The 27523-nt window shown below is 46.9% G+C and overlaps 1 protein-coding gene across 1 annotated transcript in view; it reads left to right on the top strand.

Moving 5' to 3' along the window:
• The window catches only part of CCSER1 (coiled-coil serine rich protein 1), a 982230-nt gene that overhangs the window by 340136 nt on the left and 614571 nt on the right, over nt 1-27523 (top strand). Inside the window, exon 7 of the mRNA XM_064148336.1 lies at nt 8332-8542. Coding sequence (XP_064004406.1) covers nt 8332-8542 — 211 coding nt within the window. The remainder of the gene's footprint in view (nt 1-8331; nt 8543-27523) is intronic.

The raw sequence follows: 27523 nt of genomic DNA on the forward strand, positions 1-27523 counted from the left end.
GAAACACATTGAGGAGCACACTGGCAAAGGCAGAGGAATCTTCTGTAGGTGGACTAGTTTCACATATGATAAAGTAACACTTTTCCTCTGTGGCACTTAGTGATTATGTTGTGTAAGTACAAAGCAATGAGGTTATTTTGCTCATTAATTAGTTTATTGCTGTCTCTCTGTTTGGTCTCTAACACCTTTGTCTAAAAAAAGAGTGTGTGCTTTTGGAGGGGTTTGATTTCACTCCTTAAGTCGGAGCGCAGACGTTGCGACACCTGCCTGGCAGGTGAAACCTGCCCCTTTGGATCAATCCAAGTCCCCTGCTAGTTCCAGAGGGCACTCACATAACGCCCAGAGCATTCCACAGCTTACCAGCTTTCATTGCCATGTGCAGCTGGGAATTTGTCCTTGGTGAGTTACTGGCCTCCATTTATGCCAGCTAATGCTTAACTCCATGAGTTAGACCTACAGGTTTTGGGCAGCTCTTGTGCAGTTACTCTAAAAGGACGTTGCTTTATTTCTTTTGTTCTATACCCTTCCTTTATGATCAGGTTTGGCTGAAGCCCAGAAGGTGCCTGTTGTTCAGCAGTGGGAAGAGCACATGTTCTGTTGTGCCTAACTCCCATCAGGGAAAGGGCTGAGGAAGATGAAGATTTCTTTCTCACTGCTTGCTCGAAAACACTGCTCTTTTTATAAGTTCATCAGCTTCTTTAGATACATGGTTTAACTTATAGGCTGCCACGGGTGGAGTCAGGAATCAGACTCAACGATCCTCACAAGTCCCTTCCAACTCAATATGCTGTGAGTCTCCCTGATAATAAATCCCTAATGTCTGTATGCTGAGGCACACAGCCACATGCAGGTGGGTGCTCAGCTAGCAAGGAAGCACCATTTGCAACCGCTTTGCCAGGAAGAGCCTGGAGGTTTTGATCAGCAAACATCTTTAAAGAACTGGTGTAATTAATTAGTGTAGGTGAAGGACTTCTCATGGTTTTCAGTTACTTCAGGTCAGGCTTTTGAAGTCGTTGTGGCTGTTTGTATGGTTCTCAGTGGAACTGGAAATGTTGTAAAAGATTAATTCTGTAATGTATCCTAAAAACCTCATAGAAAATTCCTATGTAGGCATTAAAAAAGCTCCAGTAGATTGCTGTCTTTTAAAGCTGGATATATAGTAACAGACATGTTTGGGATGTCTCCATAAATTATATCCCTAAATCCCTTACGTGATTACATTTATTGGCCATGATAGAGGATTTAACATAAAAACTCTTTTAACAATAACATTAGGCTACAACTATTTTATGTGATAATGAAACAGGATGGGTTTTAAAGTTGCATGTATTAATCAACTCCTGATGTATTAATCAAATTCCCTACCTAAAGTAGATGGAAGATGAAGATGCTCAGAGGGCTGCAGCAGCTCTGCTATGAGGACAGGCTACAAGAGTTGGGGCTCTGCAGCCTGGAGAAGGCTTTGAGGAGACTTTGGAGTGGCCTGCCAGTATTTGCACCACCTTCCATTGTTTTGATCCTGCAAAAGAGTGTTGAATGTTATCATCCCTCACAAACCTGTGGTTGCAATCACTGGTTATTTCTGTGATGACATGACATTACTGATTATATAGTGACTGTGTGAAAATGTGCAGAGCCAATGGCGTCCTGGCCTGTAGCAGGAACAGTGTGGCCAGCAGGACAAGGGAGGTTGTTCTTCTCCGATACTCATCACTGGTCAGGCCACACCTTGAGTGCTGTGTCCAGTTCTGGGCTCCTCAATTCAAGAGAGATGCTGCGGTGCTGGAAGGTGTCCAGAGAAGGGCAGAAAAGCTGGTGAGGGGCCTGGAGCACAGCCCTGTGAGGTGAGGCTGAGGGAGCTGGGAGTGTGCAGCCTGCAGCAGAGGAGGCTCAGGGCAGACCTCACTGCTGTCTACAACTACCTGAAGGAAGACTGTAGCAAGGTGGGGTTGGGCTTTTCTGCCAGGCACCCAGCAACAGAAGAAGGGGCCACAGTCTCAAGCTGTGCCAGGGGAGGTCTCAGCTGGATGTTAGGAGGAAGTTGTTGGCAGAAAGAGTGATTGGCATTGGAATGGGCTGCCCAGGGAGGTGGTGGAGTCACTGTCTCTGGAGGTGTCTAAGAAAATCCTGTATGAGGCACTTAGTGCCATGGTCTGGTTGATTGGCCAGGGCTGGGTGCTAGGTTGGACTGGCTGAGCTTGGAGGTCTCTTCCAACCTGGTTGATTCTATGATCCTATGATCTATGATCCTATGTATTTTAGGATTATGAACTGGAATTTTCTGAATACCCACAGAGTTTAACTCCCCAACCATTGTATAGTGCATCCCTTAACTGTAACTGCTCAGCTCTGCTGAGGTTTTCCTCCTCTCTTGTCTAGTCCTTGCCATTCAGCTGCCATCAAACCCTGTAGATGTGTGCATGTTTCCTAGTGGAGGAGTGTGTGTCCACAGCATGATAACCTATGGGATGGTTATATATAGAGATGATGCTATGGTTGGAGACCAGGGCATTTCTGCAGTTTGCCCTAATCGAGAGAGAGTTCTCTGAATCACTTGCCCAGGAGGAAGGCAGGTAGGGGTTGGGATGTAAGGAAAGCAAGCAGTGTGCTGAGGGTATTCCACTTTGTGTATTGTAGTAAGTATTAATGGTATCTTTAAAACTGACTGTTGTGCATTGCAGAAGAACCTCTCAGCCAACACCAGGTGTAATGAATTGCCAACTTGCCTCACCAAAGTGTACTTAATGCTTAATGGCTTCGTCAAAAGATTCTGTTTTGGCTTACAGAGCAGTAACGTGGTTAAGTTCTGTACAGATGCTTCAAAGCCAGGCCAGACAGGAGAAATAAAAGGACTGAAATCTCAAGTGTGTGTTTTTATCAGGGGTTACAAACAGATATCTTGACTCCTGTGGAATTAGAGAAATTACATGCTTGGCATGCCCTTATCAGCTGTACTTTACAGAATCACAGCATCACAGAAATATGCAGGTTGGCAAAGCCCCTCAGGATCACCAAGTCCAACCTACAGCCCTACTCTACAAGATACACCTTAAACCGTAGCCCTAAGCACCACATCCAAACCACCCTTAAACATATCCATGGTGGGTGACTCCACTGCCTCTCTGGGCAGCTCATTCCAGTCCCTGACCACTCTCTCCTTAAAAAACTTTTTCCTAATATCCAACCTAAACCTCCCCAGTCTCAGCCTGAGGCCATTCCCCCTCATTTTGTCTTCAGTTACCTGTGAGCAGAGCCCAGCAGCAGCCTCTCCACAATGTCCCTTCATGTAGCTGTAGACAGCAATGAGGTCTGCCCTTAGTCTCCTCTGTTTCACACTAACCATTCCCAGCTCCCTCAGTCTCTCCTCCAGGCCCTTCACAGCTTCCTTGTCCTCCTCTGGACCCACACCTGAAAACTGGGAGCATGTCACCCCCCTTTTTCTCCTTTCCTTTTGTTTTTCTTTCTTCTTCTCCTAAGTTTGACTCCATATTTCATGATCTCCAGATTATAATGGAAAAGGCTGAGAGTATCTTACATTACAGCAGCAGCAGCTGCTAGAGTCGGTGTGCACAGTGATGTGTGGGTGGATGGTTTGATAGTGACAGATACCAAACATCCTTTTTCTCAAAGTCTGATCCTGAAAAATCACAGCTTCAGAGTACAGGTGACTGACAGATAGTACTAACAGCTGTCAGATGTCCAACAATACCTACCTCCTGACATGGTGTGCTGTAATGTTCTGTGATGTCATCCCACTAACCCCTTGAGTATTCTCCCGTAGAATAGAATTAACAGTAAGAAACTGAGACACAAACAGAGGTGTAGTTTCCAATACCAAGGAACACTAATATATGTAATTAGCCAAGTGCTTATGTTCTGGTTACCTTCTCAGAGTGTAAAGGTTTTCAGAAATGAGTGAGAAAGTTTGCAATCTTTATCCTCCTTGACCTGATCTTGAGAGGATTCATAGATCATCCAGTCCAATCTATCGCCCAGCCCTGTCCAGTCAACCAGACCATGGCACTGAGTGCCCCATCCAGGCTTTGCTTCAACACCTCCAGGGACAGTGACTCCACCACCTCCCTGGGCAGCCCATTCCAATGCCAATCACTCTCTCTGCCAACAACTTCCTCCTAACATCCAGCCTAGACCTGCCCTGGCACAGCTTGAGACTGTGTCCCCTTCTTCTGTTGCTGCTTGCCTGGCTACAGCCTCCCTTCAGGTAGCTGCAGAGAACGATGTGCTCTGCCCTGAGCCTTCTCCAATCTGCACCCCCCAGCTCCCTCAGCCTCTCCTCACAGGGCTGTGTTCCAGACCCCTCCCCAGCCTTGCTGCTCTTCTCTGGACACCTTCCAGCGCCTCAACATCTCTCTTGAATTGAGGAGCCCAGAACTGGACACAGCACTCAAGTTGTGGCCTGACCAGTGCTGAGCACAGGGGATGAATAAAATGTGATGTCAACACAGAGCCCGCTAAAGTCAGTGATGGTATTTGCTTTAGTTGAAATGAGTATTTTCTGTATTTCCAGACCACTTGTAGTTTATTCATAAACACTGTGTCTCTTCTGTGTAAGTGGGGATGGTGATGGTTCTCCATGAGTACTGCTCAATTGCTCAGCACTCAGACAGCTCCCTGATAATGTGCTGTACAAAACTCCTTCTAGGTCAAGTGGGTACAGAGAAGGCCACAAAAATGAGCAGGGGGATGGAGAACCTCTGCTATGAGGACAGGCTGAGGGAGCTGGGGGTGTTCAGCTTGGAGAAGAGATGGCCTCAGGGAGACCTAATAGCAACCTGCCAGTACCTAAGGGGGCCTGCAAGAAGGCTGCAGAGAGACTGCAGAAGCCTGTAGGGGCAGTACAAGGGCAATGGCTGCAAATTGGAGCAGAGCAGATTGAGATTGGATGTTAGGAACAAGTTCTGCACCACGTGGCTGGTGGAACAGTGGAGCAGGCTGCTGAGGGAGGTGGTTGTGGCCCCATCCTTGGAAATACTGAAGGTGAGGCTGTGGGCAACCTGCTCTAGGTGAGGATGTCTCTGCTGAGTGCCGAGGGGTTGGACTGGATGAGCTTTGGAGGTCCCCTCCAACCCAGAGCATTCTGTGACTCTTGGAGACATTGTCTTATTTCCATCCTTTCTCAGTGTCAGGATGTTACCCATATAAGATCCCTGTTCACAATCATGAGGAAATACTTTGGTAGAACTCAAAAATCAAACGTGCAGAATATTGTAACAAATGATTTGTCTCTCAGCCTGCAGGCACTGGGCAGAGTGAAAGATGACCTTCTTGTTTCCTCTTACTCAGTTTAAATAAAGTGCTTTTCTGGCTATATAACTCTTACTCAAGTATAGATTCCAGCAGCTTGAATATTACTTCTTTTATAAACCTTGCAAAGTGGCCTGTGTTATGAAACTTCAGGAAAAGAAGTTAATTTATAACCGAGGCTTCTTTAATAAAGGCTATGAATCAGCAGTGGCTTCATATCCTTCAGTCAAGAGCAGCTCTACCATCCAGCACAGAATGCTGTTTTAAATGAGGCACAATCTTCTTCTCACAAAGTTGTTTCTATCTATTTAAACGACACTAATTTCCTTGTTTCATGTAAGTCTTCAAAAGCTGAGAATTAGAACACTTTTAGTTCCTTTGACCATCCTGAGTGTCTGCCCATGTCTGTGCTCTCTGTGGTGCATTTCTTGTCCTAACTGTGAATTACGTAGCTTTTAAAATAGAAAAATAAACTATCCATAAAGGATCATTCTTACAGACTCATTTCCAGGTTTTAGTTTGACATTGGGAATTACTTGTCTCCTGAAATCATATGAATCACTTTTTGTATGTGGTCCCTATGAAAATGAAGTTGACTAACATTCGTGTGAAAAATACTCTTTTGTCCTCCCAAACTACAGCCATGCTTAAAATTCAAAATCAGTTTTGCCATGCATGAAAATTCAAAAGCAAGAGAAAATTTGAACTATACATTTAACGAACAATCACTGTCATTTTCCTCACTACTATGCTAACATCTCTAATTGTAATGGATTAATTCATTATGAATATGGGTGCCATGTGTTGCCATTACAGCACTTCTGTCTCTCAATAATAACTAGCATACTACTACTGCACAGTGTAGCCATAGTCTCAGAGTTACTTTCCATTCAGCCTTGTCTTTTTTCCCTGCTTGTCAAAGACAAAATAGGTGCAATGTTGAAGTTGTGAGTGCTTTCATGCCATAAAAATCCTTAGTGGTTTTTGGTACATTCTATTCCACCAAAGCATTGAATAATCTCTATTGAAAGTTTTCTAATAAACTTTCAGCTGATTGTGGCCAGTTTGGGCTGAACCTCTTGATCACAGTCATGTAGGTGGGAAGGAACCTTTGCTGGTCTCTGTTCCAAGCCCTTGCACAAAGAAGAATACATTACAGCAGATTATTTAAAGGCTTTCCTCTTCATCTTGTGAGCATCTCTGTCTAGGTTCTAGTTTAAATTTCCAGAGGCTGAAATAAATTTGATAGAACCAATAGCAATTTTTATAGAGTGCCTTTCCCTCTTCCCCCTCCTTTCCCAAAAGAAAGGGATTAGATGGATAAAGAGAAAAGTAAGCACACCCAAATAAATGAATCTCACTTGATTTGGAAGTTAAAAAGAAAAGTTTAACAATAACTTTAAAAGGTATCTGAGGTTGGGAAGTTACAAAAGGTATAGGAAAGGGAAAACAAACACAAAATATATAAATACAACCTGATTGTGCTGGTGATGGCTTTGTCCGCCTCGTGGGTGATGGCCACGCGGTGAAACAGAGAGAAAACCAGGAACAGGATGGTGCTGGTGGAAGGCAGGGAGCACAGAGAGAGAGACAGGAAGTCCCCCTGCTTTTATGGATCTTTAGACAGGAAGGGGGAGGGGGCTAAGCACCACCTGGTGGTGTTCAGACCCAACCCTGGGGATGGGTCAAGACCACCTAGGGCCAGGTTCAGGGCTACTCTCCCTGGAGGGTTAGCCCTATACAATCTCCAAGGGTGGGGATCCCCATAGCATGTCTGAGCCTGTTTCTTGGTTGTTTGGATTTTAGGTTTTTTTTGGTGGGGTGTTTTGACCACTCTTATTGTACTAAGTAAGTAAATAAATAAAGTTCTTCTATCTGGTCACAATTTCCGGTGTTCTGTTGCTTTTCATCTATCAACTCTGCATCTTCCCAGTAGGAGGATGCTCTGGTCAGCAATGAGATTCCCTTTGCCTCCTCTTTGGAAGATTGAGCAAAGTTGAGTCTCTTAGCCTTTCTTCATTTAGTGAGCATTCCTGCCCCCTCACCATCTTGTTGCTCTTCTCTGGATATGCTCCAGCATGACAGTCTTATGGCTGTATTGCTGTGGTATGAAAAGTGAGATAGAATGTATGAAATTGAAATGAAGGGCTTGTGTTACATCTGAAGGCCATCAAAACCTTGCTGAATCCTTCTGTTGCCTTTAATGCATTCTCAATCACATCCTACTGTTTTGTTTCATTTTCTATGTGAACAGCTTCAGTGGTAGCTAAACTTTGCAGTGAACACATTCCATTGTGTAGACAGTCTACAGCATTATATATATATATATAGTCTACATTTATGTATATATAGTCTACAACTACCTGAAGGGAGGCTGTAGCCAGGTGGGGTTGGGCTCTTCTGCCAGGCACCCAGCAACAGAAGAAGGGGACACAGTCTCAAGTTGTGCCAGGGGAGGTCTCAGCTGGATGTCAGGAGGAAGTTGTTGGCAGAGAGAGTGATTGGTATTGGAATGGGCTGCCCAGGGAGGTGGTGGAGTCACTGTCTCTGGAGGTGTCTAAGAAAAGCCTGGATGAGGCACTTAGGTCTCTTTCAACCTGGTTGATTCTATGATTCTATGAATAGCAGGTTCCTCTTACATCCCTGGGCCAGCCATGAAGGGCTTTTCTTTTTTTGGTCATTTTCTTCTCTTTTTGAGTTCTAAGTCAACATACATGAGAAGATGTGATTTAGCTTTTGAAAGTTCATTATGGATTTTTTTACAAAGTTGAACTGAAATAGCATAGGCCTATAGCAGGTGTGCCCATAGGACATTTTGCTGTGAGAATCTGGCTCTCTTTGGCAGAGTGTGGGCTGAAGCAGGGTTTCAGTTCCTGTGGAAAAGGGTACATTTGGAAATGCAGATTTTATTGCTGCCTCATATGGCTATCTGTGCATTATAAAGGCCATTCATGCTAACAGGCTCTCAAAGTCAATCTGCAGTGTGTCTTTAAACTCAAAGGAAGTAAAAGCCAAACATCATTGAGTGCATATTTCAGTGTTGATCGTTTTGTGTTTTCTTGCAAGGAACCTATCTCTGAAGCTGTCAAAGGAGATAGACCAAGGAGAAGCCAGGCACCCTCGTGTGAGCCAGCTGGCTGGCAGCCCGTCTCTGGAGTGGCCTTTTACTGGTCTGGAAGAAGGTGGAGGCATTGAATCTTTGCCCTTCAGATTGATGCTACAAGATTGCACAGCTGTGAAGACATTGCTTCTGAAAATGAAGAGGGTTCTTCAAGAGGTAATAACACACACATTTCCTGAATGAATAGCTTTCAGCATTAGTGCTCTAGGCAGCAGAAAAAGGGTCAGGAAAGTTTATGACTTGATGCCTTTTAGTATGTCTTGAATATATGGAATTGGTGCAGAAGTATAAATAGCAGTGCCTCCACATGGTGGAGGTCAGGAAGTTTCTGCTGCAGCAGAATTTAATTGATGGTGCTGCCTTGGTGCACAGGGTGCAAAGGTTCTCGTGAGCTGTTACCGAGAAGAGGGCAGGGGAGCAGAATTGCTTTGGATCAAACGGAATGGTAATGTTTTCCTCTGGTACTGCAGAGCATTTCAGTTGTCTTACTGCGTTTGTTAGTCAGTGTGAATTTGCATGCCATTAATTCAGAGAAGAGATGCCAAAGAAAACCAAATGTTCTCTTAAGTAACAGTACTGGCATGAAAGGCTGCCAGCTTCAGTTTGTCGGTGATGGCTGAAGTCAGACTACTTAGGCCATTCTGATCATTTCAAGAACACTTGTCCTGCTCAATTATATTTTCTTACTTCCTTTGGGCTGCTGATGTTGCTTTAATTTTTTTCTTTGGCATGTTACAAGAAATCAAATTATGATTGGACTGAGGTGGGGGTTTTTGACCTTTTCCAGCTGCGGAGCTTGGACTCGGATATATTTTTGACAAGCTTTCATCTTCATGTTAGTGACTTGAGATCGACAAGAAAGATGATTTTCGGTTTGGAGGGTTTTTAAACTCCATAGTTCATAGCATTACAATATGATTTAAGTCCTGAAGGCTCCCTGAAGGTGCAAGCCCTCTAATCAAAGTAAGGCCAGCTTAAAACAGGCTGCTTAGATCCTTGTCCACTTGAGTTTTTGGTACTCAGTGGAATTTCTACATAGTTCTTTTCTTTTTGTCTTGCCTACTTTATGAAATCAAGGTGGCCTTTTTCTGATTCTGCAGTTAGATGTTCCATGATATATGCAGTATGTGTATCCTGTAACAGGTTTTCAGCACCTTTCAGATGGAATATCCTGGCAGTAGTACACATTGTTCTAGTACACATTTAAATAAACTCTTACACAGCTGGAATGAAATGAGCAATCTGATGAGGCTGGAAGTTTTTCCTACCTTGAGTTCTTCTTTGTATTTCCTTTTTTAATGAAACTTTTATGGTATTAGTGGTAGAAAAGAGCGAGCAAATAGTATGAGAGTATACATTTTAGTAGCCCTATCTGAGAAGTAGCTGTTTGATATGCAATGCAGTATTTCAGTTCTACTGGCACAAATGCTTGTTCTTAAAACAAAATATTACTTTACAAGGTAGTTAAACAAGAGAGGGTTTATATCTCTGGAAAGTGTTAACAAACCGATCTGCTGTACAGTGGCCTCAGGAGAGACTTGGAAAGTTGGCACTGGTCAGTCTGGAGAGGTGACCTTCTTGGGATCTTTCAGTATCCTAAGGGGGCCTACAAGAAAGCTGGGGAAGGACTTTTTAGGATATCAGGTAGCAATAGGACTGGGGGAAATGAAATAAAGCTGGAAATAGGTAGATGCAGACTGGATGTTCAGAAGTTCTTTAGCATGAGGGTGGTGAGAGCGTGGAACAGGTTGCCCAGGGAGGTGGTCGAAGCCTCATCCCTGAAGGCATTTAAGGCCAGGTTGGATGAGGCTCTGGACAGCCTGACATAGTGTGAGGTGTCCCTGCCCATGGCAGAGGTGTTGGAACTAGATGCTCCTTGTGGTCCCTTCCAACCTTGACTGATTCTATGATTCTTCTGGGTTACCATTTTTGGAGTGAAAGACTACTAATAACAAAACAGTCACAAACAGCATTTAAAACACATGAAAGCACTGGGAATTTATCAAAAAATGAAATCTGATTTGAAAGAACATAAGTGGCTATAGTTTGACCAACCAAAGAGAAGATGACCTTGAGATATATTACAAACTGATCTATGAATGACACAACTTGATTATCTTCAGAAATGCATTTATACATTTATGTCACTTTAGATTATTAATGAAAGGCTCTAGGAAACTGTAATTTCATCCAATTGATATATTGCCTTGAAGAATCTGATAAATACGTCATCTCAGCATATTTGGCAGGCAGTTTCCATGGAGAAGGTACCCTGCTTCCACTGGATGGAACTGGATGAAATCACTTACACCTCAAACAAAGTTATAAATCAAACTCAGAAGAGTACGGAATTAAAAGACGTAAGAGAAAACTTCTTTCTTTCCATGGAATGCTCAAGTATTTTTAGATCTAGTCAAACATAGTCTCTGGCAGGCTCATGTGGGACAGAAGTGACATATTTTATCCTTCTAGCAGTATAAAATAAGTATATTGGAACAACAATGCCATGTCATGTGTTTACCTTCACCTTAAAAAACACACAAAGCATGCAATCAAGGTGGGGGGAAAAGTCACCCATGAGTTAGCAGAAAAAAAACTGCTGTGTTTCTGGTTTCTAACTGCTGTTACCAACACAGGGAGAGATCACAGAACTGTGCACCTCTTTATTGAAAAATCACATGCTAATTTTGTTAAAATATTTAGTATAATCCTTCTTCTTAAGCCTATTAAAGGAACTAATTCAGAAAGTTCCTTGGGAAATAGCCCTTGAAAACAAAGGGGTCCAGGAAGGTTGGAGCTGCTTCAAGAAAGAACTCCTGCAGGCACAGGAGCAGGCAGTGCCACTGAGCCAGCAGAGGAGCCGAGGAGGGAGGCAGCCAGGCTGGATGGGCAGGGAGCTGCTGAAGGGATTAAAGATAAAAAGAGAGTGTATCACCTTTGGAAAAGAGGGGAAGTGTCCCAGGAGAAGTTCAAGGAAGTTGCTAGGTCTTGTAGAGGAAAAATTAGAGAGGCAAAAGCCCACTTGGAGTTCAGGCTGGCCACAACTGTCAAGGAAAATAAAAAGTGTTACTTTAAATATATGAATGGCAGAGAAGGGCCAAGAACAACCTCCAGTCCTTGTTAGATAGAGAGGGGAACATAGTGACAAAGGATGAGGAAAAGGCAGAGGTGCTTAACACCTTCTTTGCCTCAATCTTCACTAGTGGGACAGGTTGTCTCCAGGACAGCTGGACTCCTGAAGTGGTGGATGGAGTCAGGGACCAGTACAGTCCCCCTCTAATCCATGAGGAAGCAGTAAGGGACCTGCTGAGCCACTTGGATCCTCACAAGTCCATGGGACCAGATGGGATCCACCCTAGGGTGCTGAGAGAGCTGGCAGCTGAGCTGGCCAAGCCACTCTCCATCATTTATCAGCAGTCCTGGCTCACTGGAGAGGTCTCTGAAGACTGGAAGCTGCCAATGTGATACCCATTCACAAGAAGGGTCGTAAGGAGGAGCCAGAAAACGACAGACCTGTGAGCCTGACCTCAGTGCCAGGCAAGGTCATGGAACAGGTAATCCTGGGTGCCATCACACAGCACCTACAGGATAGCCAAGGGATCAGGCCCAGCCAGCATGGGTTTAGGAAGGGCAGGTCCTGCCTCACCAATCTGATCTCCTTTTATGATCAGGTTCTGCCTGGTGAATGTGGGGCAGGCTGTGGATGTAGTCTACTTGGACTTCAGCAAAGCCTTTGACACTGTCTGCCACAAGAAGCTCCTAGCCAAGCTGGCAGCTCATGGCTTAGACAGATTCACTCTGTGTTGGATCAAGAACTGGCTGGATGGCAGAGCTCAGAGAGTGGTGGTGAATGGTGCCATATCCAGTTGGCAGCTGTCACTGGTGGTGTTCCCCAGGGATCAGTGCTGGGCCCAGTCCTGTTCAATATCTTTATTGATGACCTGGACGAGGGCATTGAGTCCAGCATCAGTAAGTTTGCAGATGACACCAAGCTAGGAGCAGCTGTGGATCTGTTGGAGGGTAGGAGAGCCCTGCAGAGGGACCTGGCCAGGCTGGATGGGTGTGCAGAGGCCAATGGGATGCGACTGAACAAGGCCAAGGGCAGGGTTATGAACTTTAGCCACAACAACTCCAAGCAGCACTACAGGCTGGGGACTGAGTGTCTGGAGAGCAGCCAGGAGGAAAGAGACCTGGGGGTACTGATAGACAATAAGCTAAAGATGAGCCAGCAGTGTGCCCAGGTGGCCCAGAGAGCCAATGGCATCCTGGCTTGCATCAGGAACAGTGTGGCCAGTAGGACAAGGGAGGTTATTCTTCCCCTGTACTCAGCACTGCTCAGGCCACCCCTTGAGTGCTGGGTCCAGTTCTGGGCCCCTCAATTCAAGAGAGATGTTGAGGTGCTGGAAGGTGCCCAGAGAAGGGCAACAAAGCTGGTGAGGGGCCTGGAGCACAAATCCTATGAGGAGAGGTTGAGGGAGCTGGGGGTGTTTAGCCTGGAGAAGAGGAGGCTCAGGGGTGATCTTATTACTGTCTACAACTACCTGAAGGGGCATTGTAGCCAGGTGGGGGGTGGCCTCTTCTCCCAGGCAACCAGCAATAGAACAAGGGGACACAGTCTCAAGTTGTGCCAGGGTAGGTCTAGGCTGGATGTTAGGAAGAAGTTCTTCACAGAGAGAGTGATTGGCATTGGAATGGGCTGCCCAGGGAGGTGGTGGAGGCACCGTCCCTGGGGGTCTTCAAGAAAAGACTGGATGAGGCACTTAGTGCCATGGTCTGGTTGATTGGATAGGGCTGGGTGCTAGGTTGGACTGGATGATCTTGGAGGTCTCTTCCAACCTGGTTGATTCTATGATTCTATGATTCTATGATTCTTAGGTTCTGAGCACAGCTTCTAAGGAATAATGTAATTGTGATCTGCCAAAATGTAAAACCTAGCTGCTACAGTATACTTGCCATTTTCCTTTTTTGCTCCAGTTGCATCTAATGGAGCCCTCTAAATGGAAAAGCTGCATGAGAGGTATGCAGGGCTGATTTAGAACACTGTGAGCTTAGCTTGCTGTTAGTCTTATCATGGAAAGCAAAATTGAAGACTTGGCAAGATTGAGGGTGTTGTTAGGTAATGTATTTAGCAGAAGTCAAATGAATGATTGTTCAATCAAGAGAATTAATTATGATTTCACTTTCATTGAAAACGCCTTGAAAATGTCCACTAAGAATTCCTTATAGCTTTGGCCATGCGAGTCCACGGCACAGATTGCCCCTGATTATTGGCATAAACTGGTGGAGCACCTGGGTACAATGACTCTTTGTTCACCAGTACGGTGAGATGGTCATAGTCTGCGTTGTTTCCGAGATGCAGAGACTCATATGCATTCTTACAAGAGGCCTGCTCCACCAAGATTGGGTACAGGGTTACACATAAGGCATGCATAGGTCAGTATACCGTAACAATCTGAGGGTCAGCCTCTGGGGCTGGCTAAACTCTGCCCACCTGCAGCTGCACTCCACCCCCTGCAGATGCATGTGGGGGGTGCTACCCTGTGCCTGGTATCTAACTCCCAAGATGGATTCAAGGACACATCCAGCATGGGTTGCTCATGTTTATCATTTCTGTGCCCTCTGCTAGCAAGAATTTCTCCAACATCTGATGTTTTGAGAACCTCTCTGAATGAAGCTGAAGATAAATCTGGAGGATGCTGGCACTTGAAACTTAGTGATCCACGAGACATCAGACCAGAATCATAGAGTGGTTTGACTTGGAGGGGACCTTAACGATCATCTAGTTCCAACCTCTCTGCCAAGGGCATGTACACCTACTAGACCAGATTGTCAAGGCTCTAATCCAACCTGTCTTTGAAGATTTCCAGAGTTGGAGCCTCCAGAGGTTCTCTGGCCAACCTGTTGTAGTGCCTCACCACATTGATGGTGAAGAATTTCTTTCTAATGTCTAATCTAAGTCTAGCTTCTTCCAGTTTGAAGCCATTAGCCCTCATTCTCTTGCTGCATGCCTTTGGAAAATGTTCCTTTCCATCTATCCTTAGCCCTCATTCTCTTGCTGCATGCCTTTGGAAAATGTTCCTTTCCATCTATCCTGTAGGGCCCCTTCAAATACTGGGAGGCTACTATAAGGTGTTCCTGGACCCTTCTCTTCTCCAGTCTGAACAAACCCAGCTATGTCACTCTGTCTTCTGTGCCCCAGCCCTCTGTTTTTCATGGCTCTGCTCTAGGCTCACTCTAACAGTTCCATGTCTTACGTTGGGTGCACCAGAGGTGGACACTGTTGCAGAGGGGGATCTCTATACCTATGCCTGTTTGGTGGAGGTGAGAAATTCATCTGAGGCAGTATTAATTTTATATAAAATTATATTTGAATAAAATTAATATTTACAAACCCTTGCCACCCCCAACCACTGTTTAGTTCTTTTGTGCAAGTTTATGAAAACAATTAGGATATGATATATACAGAGATTTGGTCAATAACTGTCAAAACTATTTCAATCACAAACTACTTGCAGAGAGAGAAATTTCCCTTTGGCTCAGTGCCGCTTGGGAACTATGCTACGTGCCCAGCAGGGTGGGCTGAAAACTGCCTGCTCTAAGGTAGAGGCAACTTGTATTGCAGAGGAATTGAATCTTTACTTGTAAGTGTTGCTCTAAATTATTAATCACCCTCCCGGGGTTGTGTCACAGCCTGTGCCCAGTGTCCGGACTTCCAGGGGCTGGAATCTTCCCGGCTTGAGAGGGAAATGATAAATATTCCCAGTCTCTGGGGCCTTAGGTTTCTCTAACCTTTTGTTCTCCTGGCGTGGGATGGTCTCTGCCTCGATGCTGCGTCTGGATACTGTGAGTCCAGGGATAACCAGCTGGCAGGATTCCAGGAACAGGAGAAGGATGTCCGTGCAGTTCTGGCACGGTCCTCTGCACAGCTAGCAGGCTGTTTGTGTAAGTGTGTGCAGACAATCCAAAAGTCTGCAGTTCTGGTTCTCTCCAGGCTAAAGCTGGGAGTCTGAGCTCCGTGGATAAAGCAAGGTAGCTGGCCAATATGCACAGCTGGCTCTAGGAGGTTCTATCGTCTCCTTATATATATAAATCATGTGCAGGCTTGAATCAGCTCCTGCATCTAAAGCACGCAGACAGGTTAACTGCAATTGAAACCAAAGTAAGAGGTCTGTGCTTTAGTGAGCATGCAAGTGAGGGCCAGACTCTGCGTCTGGGCCTTGCAAGTAAGTCAGGGCAGCAGGACGCTGCAATGAGGATCAGAGAGCTGAGCTGTGCTGCAGGCAGGCTCAGAGAGCTGAATCTGAACAGATCTGATGAGAGCTGAGTCTGAACAAGTGGTGCTCCTTTGCACCCCTCTTTGTAGATTGTGGGCTGAGATTCATGGCCCTTTGGCCATCCAAAGTGACCAATCAGGTTGGCAGTAAGCCAAACTTTACCTTAATAGGCAGGAGCTGTTTGCCTGGACTCTCCCAAATACAGGGATCACATGGGCAGACCCCAGGGATACACGGGCTGTGTGTGTGTGTGTTACACGACCTGTTAACTACCAGGGGTCCTGGCAGAAAAACATGTCCAGGCATACAGGGGCATAGGGAAGCCTCTAATTGGGCCTTGCAGGCCCTCCATGACAGACATGTACTCCAGATGTTCATGAGAACAGAGTAGTTGGTGGCTTTATCTCATGGACGTGACATTTCTGACAGAAAAATCTTTAATAAATGGAGTAATCAAGACTTGTGGGCTTCAAAGTTTAAGTAAAAAACATTAGGAGAGATGAGCAGCACAGGCAACTTGAGAAAAGCCACTTCGACATACAAAACAATGCAAGGTGTCATGTAGCCAGGCTGTGATTTTATAGAATCACAGAATCAGTCAGACCACAAGGATCATCCCTGCTATGGGCAGGGACACCCTACCCTAGAGCAGGCTGCCCACAGCCTCAGCCAGCCTGGCCTTAGACACCTCCAGGGATGGGGCCTCAACCACCTCCCTGGGAAACTCATTCCAGCCTCTCACCACTCTCCTGCTCAACAACTTCCTCCACACGTCCAGTCTGAATCTCTCCACCTCCAGCTTTGCTCCATTCCCCCCAGTCCTGTCACTGCCTGATAGCCTCAAAAGTCCCTCCTCAGCCTTTTTGTAGGCCCCCTTCAGATCCTGGAAGGCCACAAGGAGGTTGTCACAGAGCCTCCTCTTCTTCACACTGAACAGCCCCAACTCTTCCAGTCTGTCCTCACAGCAAAGCTGCTCCAGCCCTCTGAGCATCCTTGTGGCCCTTCTCTGGACACACTCCAGTATCTCCACATCCCTCTTGTCATAGGGGCCCCAGAACTGGATGCAGTACTCCAGGTGGGGTCTCAGCAGAGCAGAGCAGAAGGGCAGAATCACCTCCCTGGCCCTGCTGGCCACACTGCTCCTGCTGCAGCCCAGGCTCTGCTTGGCTTTCTGGGCTGCAAGTGCACACTGCTGGCTCCTGTTGAGCTTCTCCTCCACCAGCACCCCGTAGTCCCCCTTTTCAGGGCTGCTCTCCAGCCACTCACTGCCCAGCATGGATTTGTGCTTGGCATTGCCTTGACCCAGCTGCAGGACCTTACACATGGTTTTGTGTAACCTCATGAGGTTGGCTTGTGTCCACCTCTCCAGCCTGTCCAGGTCCCTCTGGATGGCATCCCTGCCTTCCGGCCTGTCTGCTGCACCACACAGCTTGGTGTGCTCAGCAAACTTGCTGAAGGTGCACTCAGTGCCACTGTCCATGGCACTGACCAGTAATTCTTGGTCTTCCATCTCAGTGTAACAGTATAGATGAGATTTATTCCAAAATTAACATAGTTTATTAATTTGATATTCAGGAATCTCACCACAGACCCTGATACATTCTTTGCACAGTTGTGGAAAGTATTACACAGAGGGAAAACAGGCAATCTAGAACACTTAAGAAATAACTAATGATAATGTAACAAACATTAATTCCAATATTAGAGATTGGGAAGAGAATCTTGCAGTTGATACACCACTTGTCTACTAAGGAGTCTCGAGAAGCTCCTTTCTGCTTAAGGCAGAAGGCACTTGCATTTAGTTACAGAGAGGCTTTTGAATATTTACTCACAAAATATCTCCAGACTCCCAGGGCTGCTTTATAGATTCCAGACAGCACCCAAACTGTCCCACTTTGAAGGGAGTTCTGTTGGTGTCTTAATAACTGTTGAGGCTTCTTAATCTTCCCAGGCTCTTACAGGGTGCTGGGAAAGAGGCAGATATTCTCTGACCTGAGCCTGGTTCCTCTTGGACTCTAGACTTGGCATGGAGGTTTGCAGGCAGGATGTCTTGCAGATGTGCAGAGAGCACAATGTCAGTGGCACTTCTCACCATGTCATGAGGCACTTAATGCCTTCTCCTGGTAAACTTGAAGCACAGCAAGTTCCCAGGTAGTCAAAGCATTTATATCAAAACTTCACTGATCTGAAGCATGAGGCAGAGTAGAGCACATTGTCAGAACAGAGCACACCGCTTGCAGCTTAGCTCCATTAGTGTTATGTGCCTGAGTGCCATGGCTCCTTTGGCCACAGAGATTCACCAATCAGAATGCCACTTTGCCAGACTGACCACATTAGGTGAAATAAGGCTTGCTTGTCCTTATTTGGGTGAGACACTCACAAGTGCATAATGGCACCAAGCCTTTGTTTTCCTCTGGCCCTTGCTTCAGTGGAAGAGTGAAGCAAGCCAGGATATGTTTTAGGCCTATTGGCCTTCCATGACAGTCACTGACATGTATTGAGCTGGTTTGGGGTTTGGATTTATTTTTTTCTGAAAGTGTTGAGCTTTTTGTCAGTAGTAACTCCTCTCAAAAAAACAAAACAACCCTGGAAATTCATGAAGAATTAGTTCAGGACCTGCTGAGCCACCTGGACACCCACAAGTCCATGGGACCAGATGGGATCCATCCCAGGGTGCTGAGAGAGCTGGCAGCTGAGCTGGCCAAGCCACTCTCCATCATTTTCCAGCAGTCCTGGCTCACCAGAGAGGTCCCAGGAGACTGGAAACTGCCAACGTGGTCCCCATCCACAAGAAGGGTGGGATGGAGGAACCTGGGAACTACAGACCTGTCAGCCTGACCTCAGTGCCAGGGAAACTGATGGAGCAGGTTATCTTGGGGGTGATAAGGGCACACCTGAGGGATGGCAAAGGGCTCAGGTCCAGCCAGCATGGGTTTAGGAAGGGCAGATCCTGCCTCTCCAACCTGATCTGCTTCTATGATCAGGTACCCGCTTGGTGGATGTGGGGAGGCCTGTGGATGTGGTCTGTCTGGACTTCAGCAAGGCCTTTGACACTGTCCCCCACAGCAAACTGCTGGCTAAGCTGTCAGCCCATGGCTTGGATGGCAACACTCTGTGCTGGGTTAGGAACTGGCTGGAGGGCTGAGCCCAGAGAGTGGTGGTGAATGGTGCCACATCCAGCTGGCAGCTGTCACTAGTGGTGTCCCTCAGGGATCAGTGCTGGGCCCCATCCTCTTTAACATCTTCACAGATGATCTGGATGAGGGCATGGAGTCAGTCATCAGCAAGTTTGCAGATGACACTAAGCTGGGGGCAGATGTGGCTGGGTTGGAGGGCAGAAGGGCTCTGCAGTGGGACCTTGACCGCCTGGACAGATGGGCAGAGTTCAATGGGATGGCATTCAATAGCTCCAAGTGCAGGGTGCTGCACTTTGGCCACAACAACCCCATGCAGAGATACAGGCTGGGGTCGGAGTGGCTGGAGAGCAGCCAGACAGAGAGGGATCTGGGGGTGCTGATTGATACCTGCCTGAACATGAGCCAGCAGTGTGCCCAGGTGGCCAAGAGAGCCAGTGGCATCCTGGCCTGCATCAGGAATGGTGTGATCAGCAGGAGCAGGGAGGTCATTCTGCCCCTGTACTCTGCACTGGTTAGACCACACCTTGAGTGCTGTGTTCAGTTCTGGGCCCCCCAGTTTAGGAGGGACATTGAGATGCTTGAGCGTGTCCAGAGAAGGGCGACGAGGCTGGGGAGAGGCCTTGAGCACAGCCCTACGAGGAGAGGCTGAGGGAGCTGGGATTGGTTAGCCTGGAGAAGAGGAGGCTCAAGGGGTGACCTTATTGCTGTCTACAGCTACCTGAGGGGTGGTTGTGGCCAGGAGGAGGTTGCTCTCTTCTCTCAGGTGGCCAGCACCAGAACGAGAGGACACAGCCTCAGGCTGCGCCAGGGGAAATTTAGGCTGGAGGTGAGGAGAAAGTTCTTCCCTGAGAGAGTCATTGGACACTGGAATGGGCTGCCCGGGGAGGTGGTGGAGTCGCCGTCCCTGGAGCTGTTCAAGGCAGGATTGGACGTGGCACTTGGTGCCATGGTCTGGCCTTGAGCTCTGTGCTAAAGGGTTGGACTTGATGATCTGTGAGGTCTCTTCCAACCCTGATGATACTGTGATACTGTGATACTGTGAAAACCAAACACACAAGAAAGCCAAACAAGCAAAACCAAGGAACCAACAAAAGGACAAGAAAATGAGGGTCTAGATGGATTAAATTGGGAAGTTCACCCTCTCCTAAGAAATCTGTTCTTCTCTTTCTGCCTTGAGAAAGACTTCTCTGTTCTGAACTTATCTTCAACTCAGAACCTGTGTCATCTTATTCTACCCATATCCTGTGCTGTACTTCCTATGTTTTATGACATTTCTGGCCACTAATTGTGTCTGTTCAGTGAGCTTCTAAAACTTAGACTGTGACTTCTTCCTTGCTTGTTGCTATCAACAATGCTGAATATATAAGGCCTCTTTCCCAAACAATATATGGCTTTCCTGTGCTCCTCCAGATGAGACTGAAATTGTTTCCATCTATTGACTTTTTCATGGTTTGAGTTACAGCAAGCTGAGGCAGTGTCGAGGGCTGGCTAATTGAGAGAACTTTAAAGGGCTTTGCCTTTGTTGAAATCATTACTGGAACATTTCAGGCAGAGATATAGAAGGAAAGCTCAAACAGTTTTGATTTTGTGCTGTGCAAGAGAAAGTCTTTTGTGGTGCAATGGGTGTAGTGAAGAAACACAGCTATTTTGGGGTACATTTAGTAACAGGTTTTTGTTCCAGCTTGAGCTGTTGTGCATGTTGATTACTTCTGCATGGCACAGGGAAAAACGTCTTGCCTACATTTTTACTTCCTTCTACAGGTCCTGTTTTCCCTGTATGCTCGACGAAATACATAGCAGTTACATCATTTTACTTGTAGATATTTTGATGGCAATATCACAAGTGACATTGGCAGTTGCTAATCTGGACAGTTAAGATCTGTTATCAGTATGTTTGTGCAATTTGGAAAGCAAATTCCTCAGTGCCTGCTGCGCTTCTTTCACTGCTCTGCAAAACACAGAATCGCAGAATTAACCTAGTTGGAAAAGACCTCTGAGATCATCCAGTCCAACCTATCACCTAACACCTTCTAATTAACTAACCCATGGCACTAAGTGCCTCATCCAGCCTCCTTTTAGAAACCTCCAGGGACAGGGACTCCACCACCTCTCCAGGCAGCCCATTCCAAAGCCAATCACTCTTGCTGTGAAGAACTTCTTCCTAACATCCAGCCTAAAGCTGCCCTGGCACAGCCTGAGGCTGCATCCCTGAGGTTCTGTCCCTGGGTGCCTGGGAGAAGAGACCAACCTGGCTACAGCCAGCCTACAGGCTCCTTTCACGTAACTGTAGACAGCAATGAGGTCTGCCTTGAGCCTCCTCTTCTCTAGGCTGCACACCCCCAGCTCTCCAAGCTGCTCCTCGCAGGGCTTACACTCCAGCCCCCTCACCAGCCTTGGTGCCCTTCTCTAGCTCGGGCTGTACAGTTTGAAACTAACCATTGTGATGAGCAATAGGGATAAGACATTCTGGACATAGACTACATACTGTTTCACTAATTAATCTGCTATTTTACTGAGGGAAATTGTGGCTGTCATTGACATTTAATGCGCCTGACAGTGTTTTTAGATGGTGCTTGGAAAAAAACGGGCAATGTGGAAGATGATGTCAAAATTACTGTGCAACTGGCCGTGACAGCTGCCTGAGACTGGAGGGACAAGAGTGAGACCACTCAGCCTACAATTAGCCACTGGCTGCATTACTTTTCCCCATGCATCTTCCACTGTGTCAGTAAAATAGGCATGATTACAAAGGCTTCCTGCACGCTGCACTTGCAATCTGCGAAGGGAACATACTAAAAGAAGGCAAAATATTGTTGATGGTTTGTGGCCTGATTACTAAGCAGTATGGATTTGGTCTTAAACTTTGGGTTTAAAAGATTTTAAAGCATTTCCTGCAGTCCACTCTGAAATGTGCTGTGCTGACTAACATTGCCTATTAGCCACTTAGGAAGCAATTGCAAGTTTAATACAGTGTAAAATACTGCCTATTTTCTTCCTTTAAGTAACTTTGTAATTAACCACTCTAGCATTACTGATTTATTCAACAGCTCTGCATTTAATGCAGTGCCTTTTATCAAGTAATTCATGCTGGAAAGTGGTAATTCCTTCATTTCATGGTGTGTTGAAACCATGTATATCCATAAATGTAAATACAGGACAATAAAAATGTACTAGATTTAGTAATGGGATGTGACTTTGTCCTATTAAATAGTTTTTTTCACATGGAAATATGCATTGGCATACCCTTGCCCAGCTACTTGCAAAGAGCTGCACATCACATTCACACACTTGTGTGTGTTTTCTAGTGGTGTATCTGAGGGTGATGGAGAATATTAGAGGCTGGTTGATAATAATCAGATGTTCTCTTAGGCAGTGAAGTTGTTTTATTCTAAGATTATCCATTATAAGGCATTTAATAGAAGCAAGCAATCCCAGTATTTGTTGTTCAGCTAGTCATTCAATTGGCTGGAGGGTAAGAGAGCCCTGCAGAGGGACTTGGACAGGCTGGATGGGTGGGCAGAGGCCAATGGGATGAGATTGAACAAGGCCAAGTGCAGGGCCTTGGCCACAACACTTTGGCCACAACAACCCCAAGTAGCACCACAGGCTGGGGACAGGGTGGCTGAGAACAGCCAGACAGAGAGGGACCTGGGGATGCTGATAGATAGTAGCTGAACATGAGGCAGCAGTGTGCCCAGGTGGGCAGCAGAGCCAATGGCATCCTGGGCTGGCTCAGGAACAGTGTGGCCAGCAGGACAAGGGAGGTTATTCTGCCCTTGTACTCAGCACTGGTAGAGAGTTAACGTCCCTGGAATTGTTCAAGAAAAGCCTGGGTGAGGCACTTAGTGCCATGGTCTAGTTGATTGGATAGGGCTGGGAGGTTTCTTCCAACCTGATTGATTCTGTGATAAGTTCAAAATAGTTCAGGATAAAAGTACTGCTAATTGCATTGATCTTTGTAAAACCAGTAGGTAGCATAATTTTATGCTGGTTAGTTCTCTTCTCTATGTAGTTGTCATTGTCGTTGGCATACTGGTCGTGCCAGACTGCCGTTTCTCATTGTGATTATGTATGTGTGTGACTGTGGGTAAGATGTGGATGTACAGCTGTAAATTATTCATGGGTCAAGGTAGGCTACATCCACTGGTTTCCCTGAATCTACCCATTCAGTTATGGCATTACAGAATGCTATCAGGTTAGCCAAGCAGGACTCCCCCTTGGTAGATCCATGCTAATTACTCCTGATAACCTTCTTCTCTTCCAAGTGCCTTGAGATGCCCTCCAGAAGGAGCCACTCCATCATTTTTCCAGGGATAGAGGAGAGGCTGACCGGTCTATAGCTCCCTGGAGCCTCTTTCTTTCCCCTTTTGAAGGCTGGAGTGCCATTGGCTCTGCTCCAGTCCTCAGGCACCTCTCCTGTCTGCCACGATTTGGCAAAGATGATGGAGAGTGGCAGAGTGATAACCTCCGGCGGTTCTCTCAGCACCCTTGGGTGCAGCCCATCAGGGCCCATGGGCTTGTGAATGTTCCATGTGTGTAACTGATCCCTAACCCAGTCTACACTGAGCAGTGGGGAGCATTCCCTCCTCCAGGCTTCCTCTCCTTCATCCAGGGTCTGGAGTCCATAGGGGAGTTCAGCCTTAGGTGCAAAGACTGAAGCAAAGAAAGCATTCAGCAGCTCTGGCTTCTCTGCACCCTCAGCTCTCAGGCTGCCTCCTCATTCAGCAGTGCCCCCACACCTCCCCTGTGCTTCCTTTTTCTACTGATGGATTTGAAGAAGCCTTTCTTGTTCTCTTTTACTTCCTTTGCCAGCTTCACTTCCAGGAGGGCTTTGGCCTTCCTTGTTGCTTTCCTACAAGCCCTGACTACTTCTCTATAGCTCTCCCAAGTGACCAATTCCTTCTCCCATTAACTGTAAGATTCCTTCTTCCCTGAGATTTCCTTCAGGAGCTCCTTATTCAACCATGCAGGTCTCCCAGCACATCTACCTAATTTTTCATTCAGGGGCACACACCTAGCTTGGGCTTGGAGGAAGTGGTCTTTACAAATTAGCCAACTTTCTTGGCCTCCTTTACCCTCCAGAGCCTTATCCCATGGGATTGCTGCAAGCAAGTCCCTGAAGAGCACAGAGTTAGCTCTGCAGAAGTCCAGGGTTGCAATTCTACTTGTTGCTCTGATTCTACCCTTTAGAACACTAAACTCCACCATGTCATGATCACTGTCCCCAGGGCTGTTCCCAACCTTAATGTCCTCAACCAGTCCCTCTTTATTAGTTAATACAAGGTCCAGCAGTGCACCTCTCCTTGTTGGTTCTTCCACTACCTGCATCAATAAGTTATCACTGATACACTGCAAGAGCCTTTTGGACTGCCTGTGCCTGGCTGTGTGATCTTCCCAGCCAGTATCAGGGTGATTGAAGTCTCCCATGAATACCAAGGACTTAGCTCTAGAGGCTACTTCCTTTGCCAGCTTTAGTTGCAAGAAGGCTTTGGCTTTCCTTGTTGCCTTCCTGTATGCCCTGGCAGCTTCTCTATAGTTCTCCCTTCTTCCCTGGATTGTAAGTTTCTTTCTTCCCTGAGACTTCCTTCAGGAGTTCCTTGCTCAGCCATGCAGGGCTCCCAGCACAACTGCCTGATTTTTTTTGGTCATAGGACTTCATGGCTGGAACCAGCATTCTCTGGGACCCCCATCCACACTCTCTACTGCTGCTAAGGGCCCAAGGGACATGTCTCAGCTCAGCACTGAGTGTCTGGTCCCTGCCTGAGCCGTGTTACAGGTGTGCCTTCTGTCTCCTGGATGGGGCTGGGACCTGCACTGCACAGGGCTGCTCTCCTGGATGGAGCCCACAGCCCTGTGTCAGCGCTTGTGCAGAATTCAGCATCACACAGCAGAACTACACTCTTCTGCAGTTCTCTGCCTTCACCATGAGTCAAGGCACCAGGAGCCTGTTACTGGCCTGACATGCCACAGCTTTTCCAAGCTCTCCAAACACTTTAAAGGACACAAAACACAAAGGATACAAGTGCAAAGAGGAATTAACGTTTGTGCTCAATTTATTTAGTGTGCCAGATTTTGTATGCTGGGTTTTCAAGGTTTGTTAGGGTTTTCTAAGGGTTGTTGCTAGGGGTTTTTTGGCTAGACTTTCAAGGCTTGTCAGGCTCTTTTGGATAGGCACGTTGGGTTTGTTAGATGTTTTTGTTAGATGTGTTATTTAGATATTTTAGGTTGGGTCGATTTTGGGGGTTAGATTGTTGATGTTTTTGAGGGGTTTTTGTTCAAACTTTTAGTTTTGTTAAGGGTTTTTGTTAAGCTTTTTATGTTTGTTAGGGTTTTTTTGGCTTGATTTTTTGTGATTGTTAGATTTGTAATGTTGGTTAGGTTTGGTTTGGATGTGAGTGTGATCTGGCTGTGACATCTGTCACCCCATTTGTCTGATCTGGCTGGCTAGGCAGGTGTCCCTTCCTCTCTCACCACTCCATGTGCCTCCCTCCCAAAAGGTATTGGTCAAGGGTATATGGTAGCTGCGCTTCCCTGCTACAACCTCCAAACAAGCTCAAGGTCCAGTTTTGGTTAGAGTTTTGGGGTTTCTTTTGGTTAAGAGTTTTTAGGTTTGGTTTGGTTAGACTGTTTTAGTTGGGTTAGAGTTTTTGGTAGAGTTTCATGTTGGTTAGGTTTGCTGTCTTAGATTTTTTTGTTAGCTTTTTTTTTTTGTTAGATTTTCTACATCAGTTTTTAGCTAAATTAGGGTTTTGTGGTAATTTTTTTTGTTAGTTTTTTTTAGGTTTCTCATATTCCTTTTGTTGGTTTTTTAGATTAGTTCAGGTTTGGCTTCCCTCCCAAAGCTGCACACTTGGCCAAGGAGGATGACCTTCCCTGATAGAGATGGTACTGTTCATGGGTCATGGGTACACGGTAGCTGCGCTCCCTCCTAGAACCTCCAAACAAGCTCAAGGTCCATTTCTTGGTTACATGTTTTGGGTTGGTTGAGGTTAAGAGTTTTTAGGTTTGGTTTGGTTAGATTGGTTTAGTTTGCTTTGGTGTTTTTGGTAGAATTTAATGTTAGTTAGGTTTTCCAAGTGAGGACTTTTTGGTTAGATTTATTTAGGTCTGTTAGATTTTTTTGGGGTTTTTTTAGGTCAGTTAGGGGGTTTTGTTAGATTTTTAAGTCTGTTAGGGTTCTATTTTTCAGGTTGTTTGATGGTTTAGAGTTTTTAGATGTTTTTGTTAGGTTTTTAAGTGTGTTATGTTTTTTAGGCTAGATGTATTTTAGGTTAAGTTTGTTAGGGCTGTTTTAAGTTTGTTAGGTTTTTTTTTTAATTTGTGGTGATTTTTTATATTAGGTTATTTTAAACTAAGACAGTGCTTGGGCAAGGCAGGAGTAGAGCCTGCGCCTGCTGCAAGACTGCATTGGGCAAGAGTGTCAAGGGCATGCATGGCGATTTAGAGGTGCCAAAGCGGCAGCAAGCACCTAACGAAAAGAGCCTGCAGAAACCCTGACAAGGGGCTGTGATCAATGCATCAGAGCCAGAATTAACTCCTGGGAGACTAGAAAGATTTCTGTCCCTGCCTAAGCAGCCCGAGAGCCACATGTGTGCAGCACAAGCAGCAGGCACCTGGCCAGAATGGCCCAAAAGAGGCCTGGGCCAGGGCCTGTGCTCAGTGCTGCAGAGGAAGGCAAAAACCCCGGGGACACTTGGCAGTCCCTTGTGAGGGGAAAAAAGCCTTCCTGCCCCTAGCTGCAGGGCATCTTCCTGGGGCATGAGCAGCAGGCAGTAGCCCAGCCCAAAGGGAATGCAGGAGCCCTGACAAGTGGTCATGCTCAGTGCTGCAGAGGAAGGCAAACCCCCCCCAGGGCCCAGTGCCAATCTGCCCCCGGGGGAAAAATTCCTTCCTGACCCCAGTGCTGGCGATCGGCTACTGCCTGAGCATGTGAGCAGGACCTGCTGCCTCCTCCCACAGGCTTCTCATGCCTCCAGGAGATGCCCAAGCCCTCTGCTCCCTCCACCTAGAGCCATTATCTCAGCAGCTTCCCGGAGCGGCTACATGTCCCTGGCCTGCTGGGCCCTGAGCACAGGAATCCTTCCCGTGCCTGGCAGGACACCTTTGGGTGCGCCAAAGCACTGGGACCCTGGCAACATCTCTGCCCTCCCACTGCTTACCACTCTTGCTGCTGCTGCTGCCGCCACTGCCTCTGCAGGGCATGAAGGTGGTGAGCTCGGAGGCTTCCTGAAGAGCATCTTCTCCTGATCTTGCTGTGGTTCTCCATCTGGAAAAGCCTCAGGCACCTCCAGCGACTGGTGGCTGCGCTCATCTGCAGCAGCCTGCCCTGGCTGTGCTCGTCCTCTCTCAGCCCTCCGCAGGGAACGGCACCAGCTTCTCCAAGCCTTGCTCTGGGATGTGCACAGGCTGCCCCTGGGCCAGGTCTGGCAGCAGCCGCCGCAGGATGCTCCTTTGCAAGCCTCCCCGACGCCGGCAGCGCCGTTGCCAGGTGCCGGCCCTGTGACATTAGGGCGGCAGGGCCCACGCACGGCCCCGCCCGCACTGTGCCTCTCACCGCCCCCTGCCCAGCGTCCTGCGGAGGAAGCCTTCGGGGGGCAGGCTCCAGAGTGCCCCCTATGGCCAGGAGACGTGGGGGGCCTGTCCCTGCCCGTGCTAGGCCATTCGCTGGGCCTCCTGCTGGGCATCCCCGCGGTGTTCTCTGCTGCTCAGCCCGCAGGGCAAGCCCT

The sequence above is a fragment of the Pogoniulus pusillus genome, chromosome 9, assembly GCF_015220805.1.
Source record: "Pogoniulus pusillus isolate bPogPus1 chromosome 9, bPogPus1.pri, whole genome shotgun sequence".
Taxonomy (NCBI): domain Eukaryota; kingdom Metazoa; phylum Chordata; class Aves; order Piciformes; family Lybiidae; genus Pogoniulus; species Pogoniulus pusillus.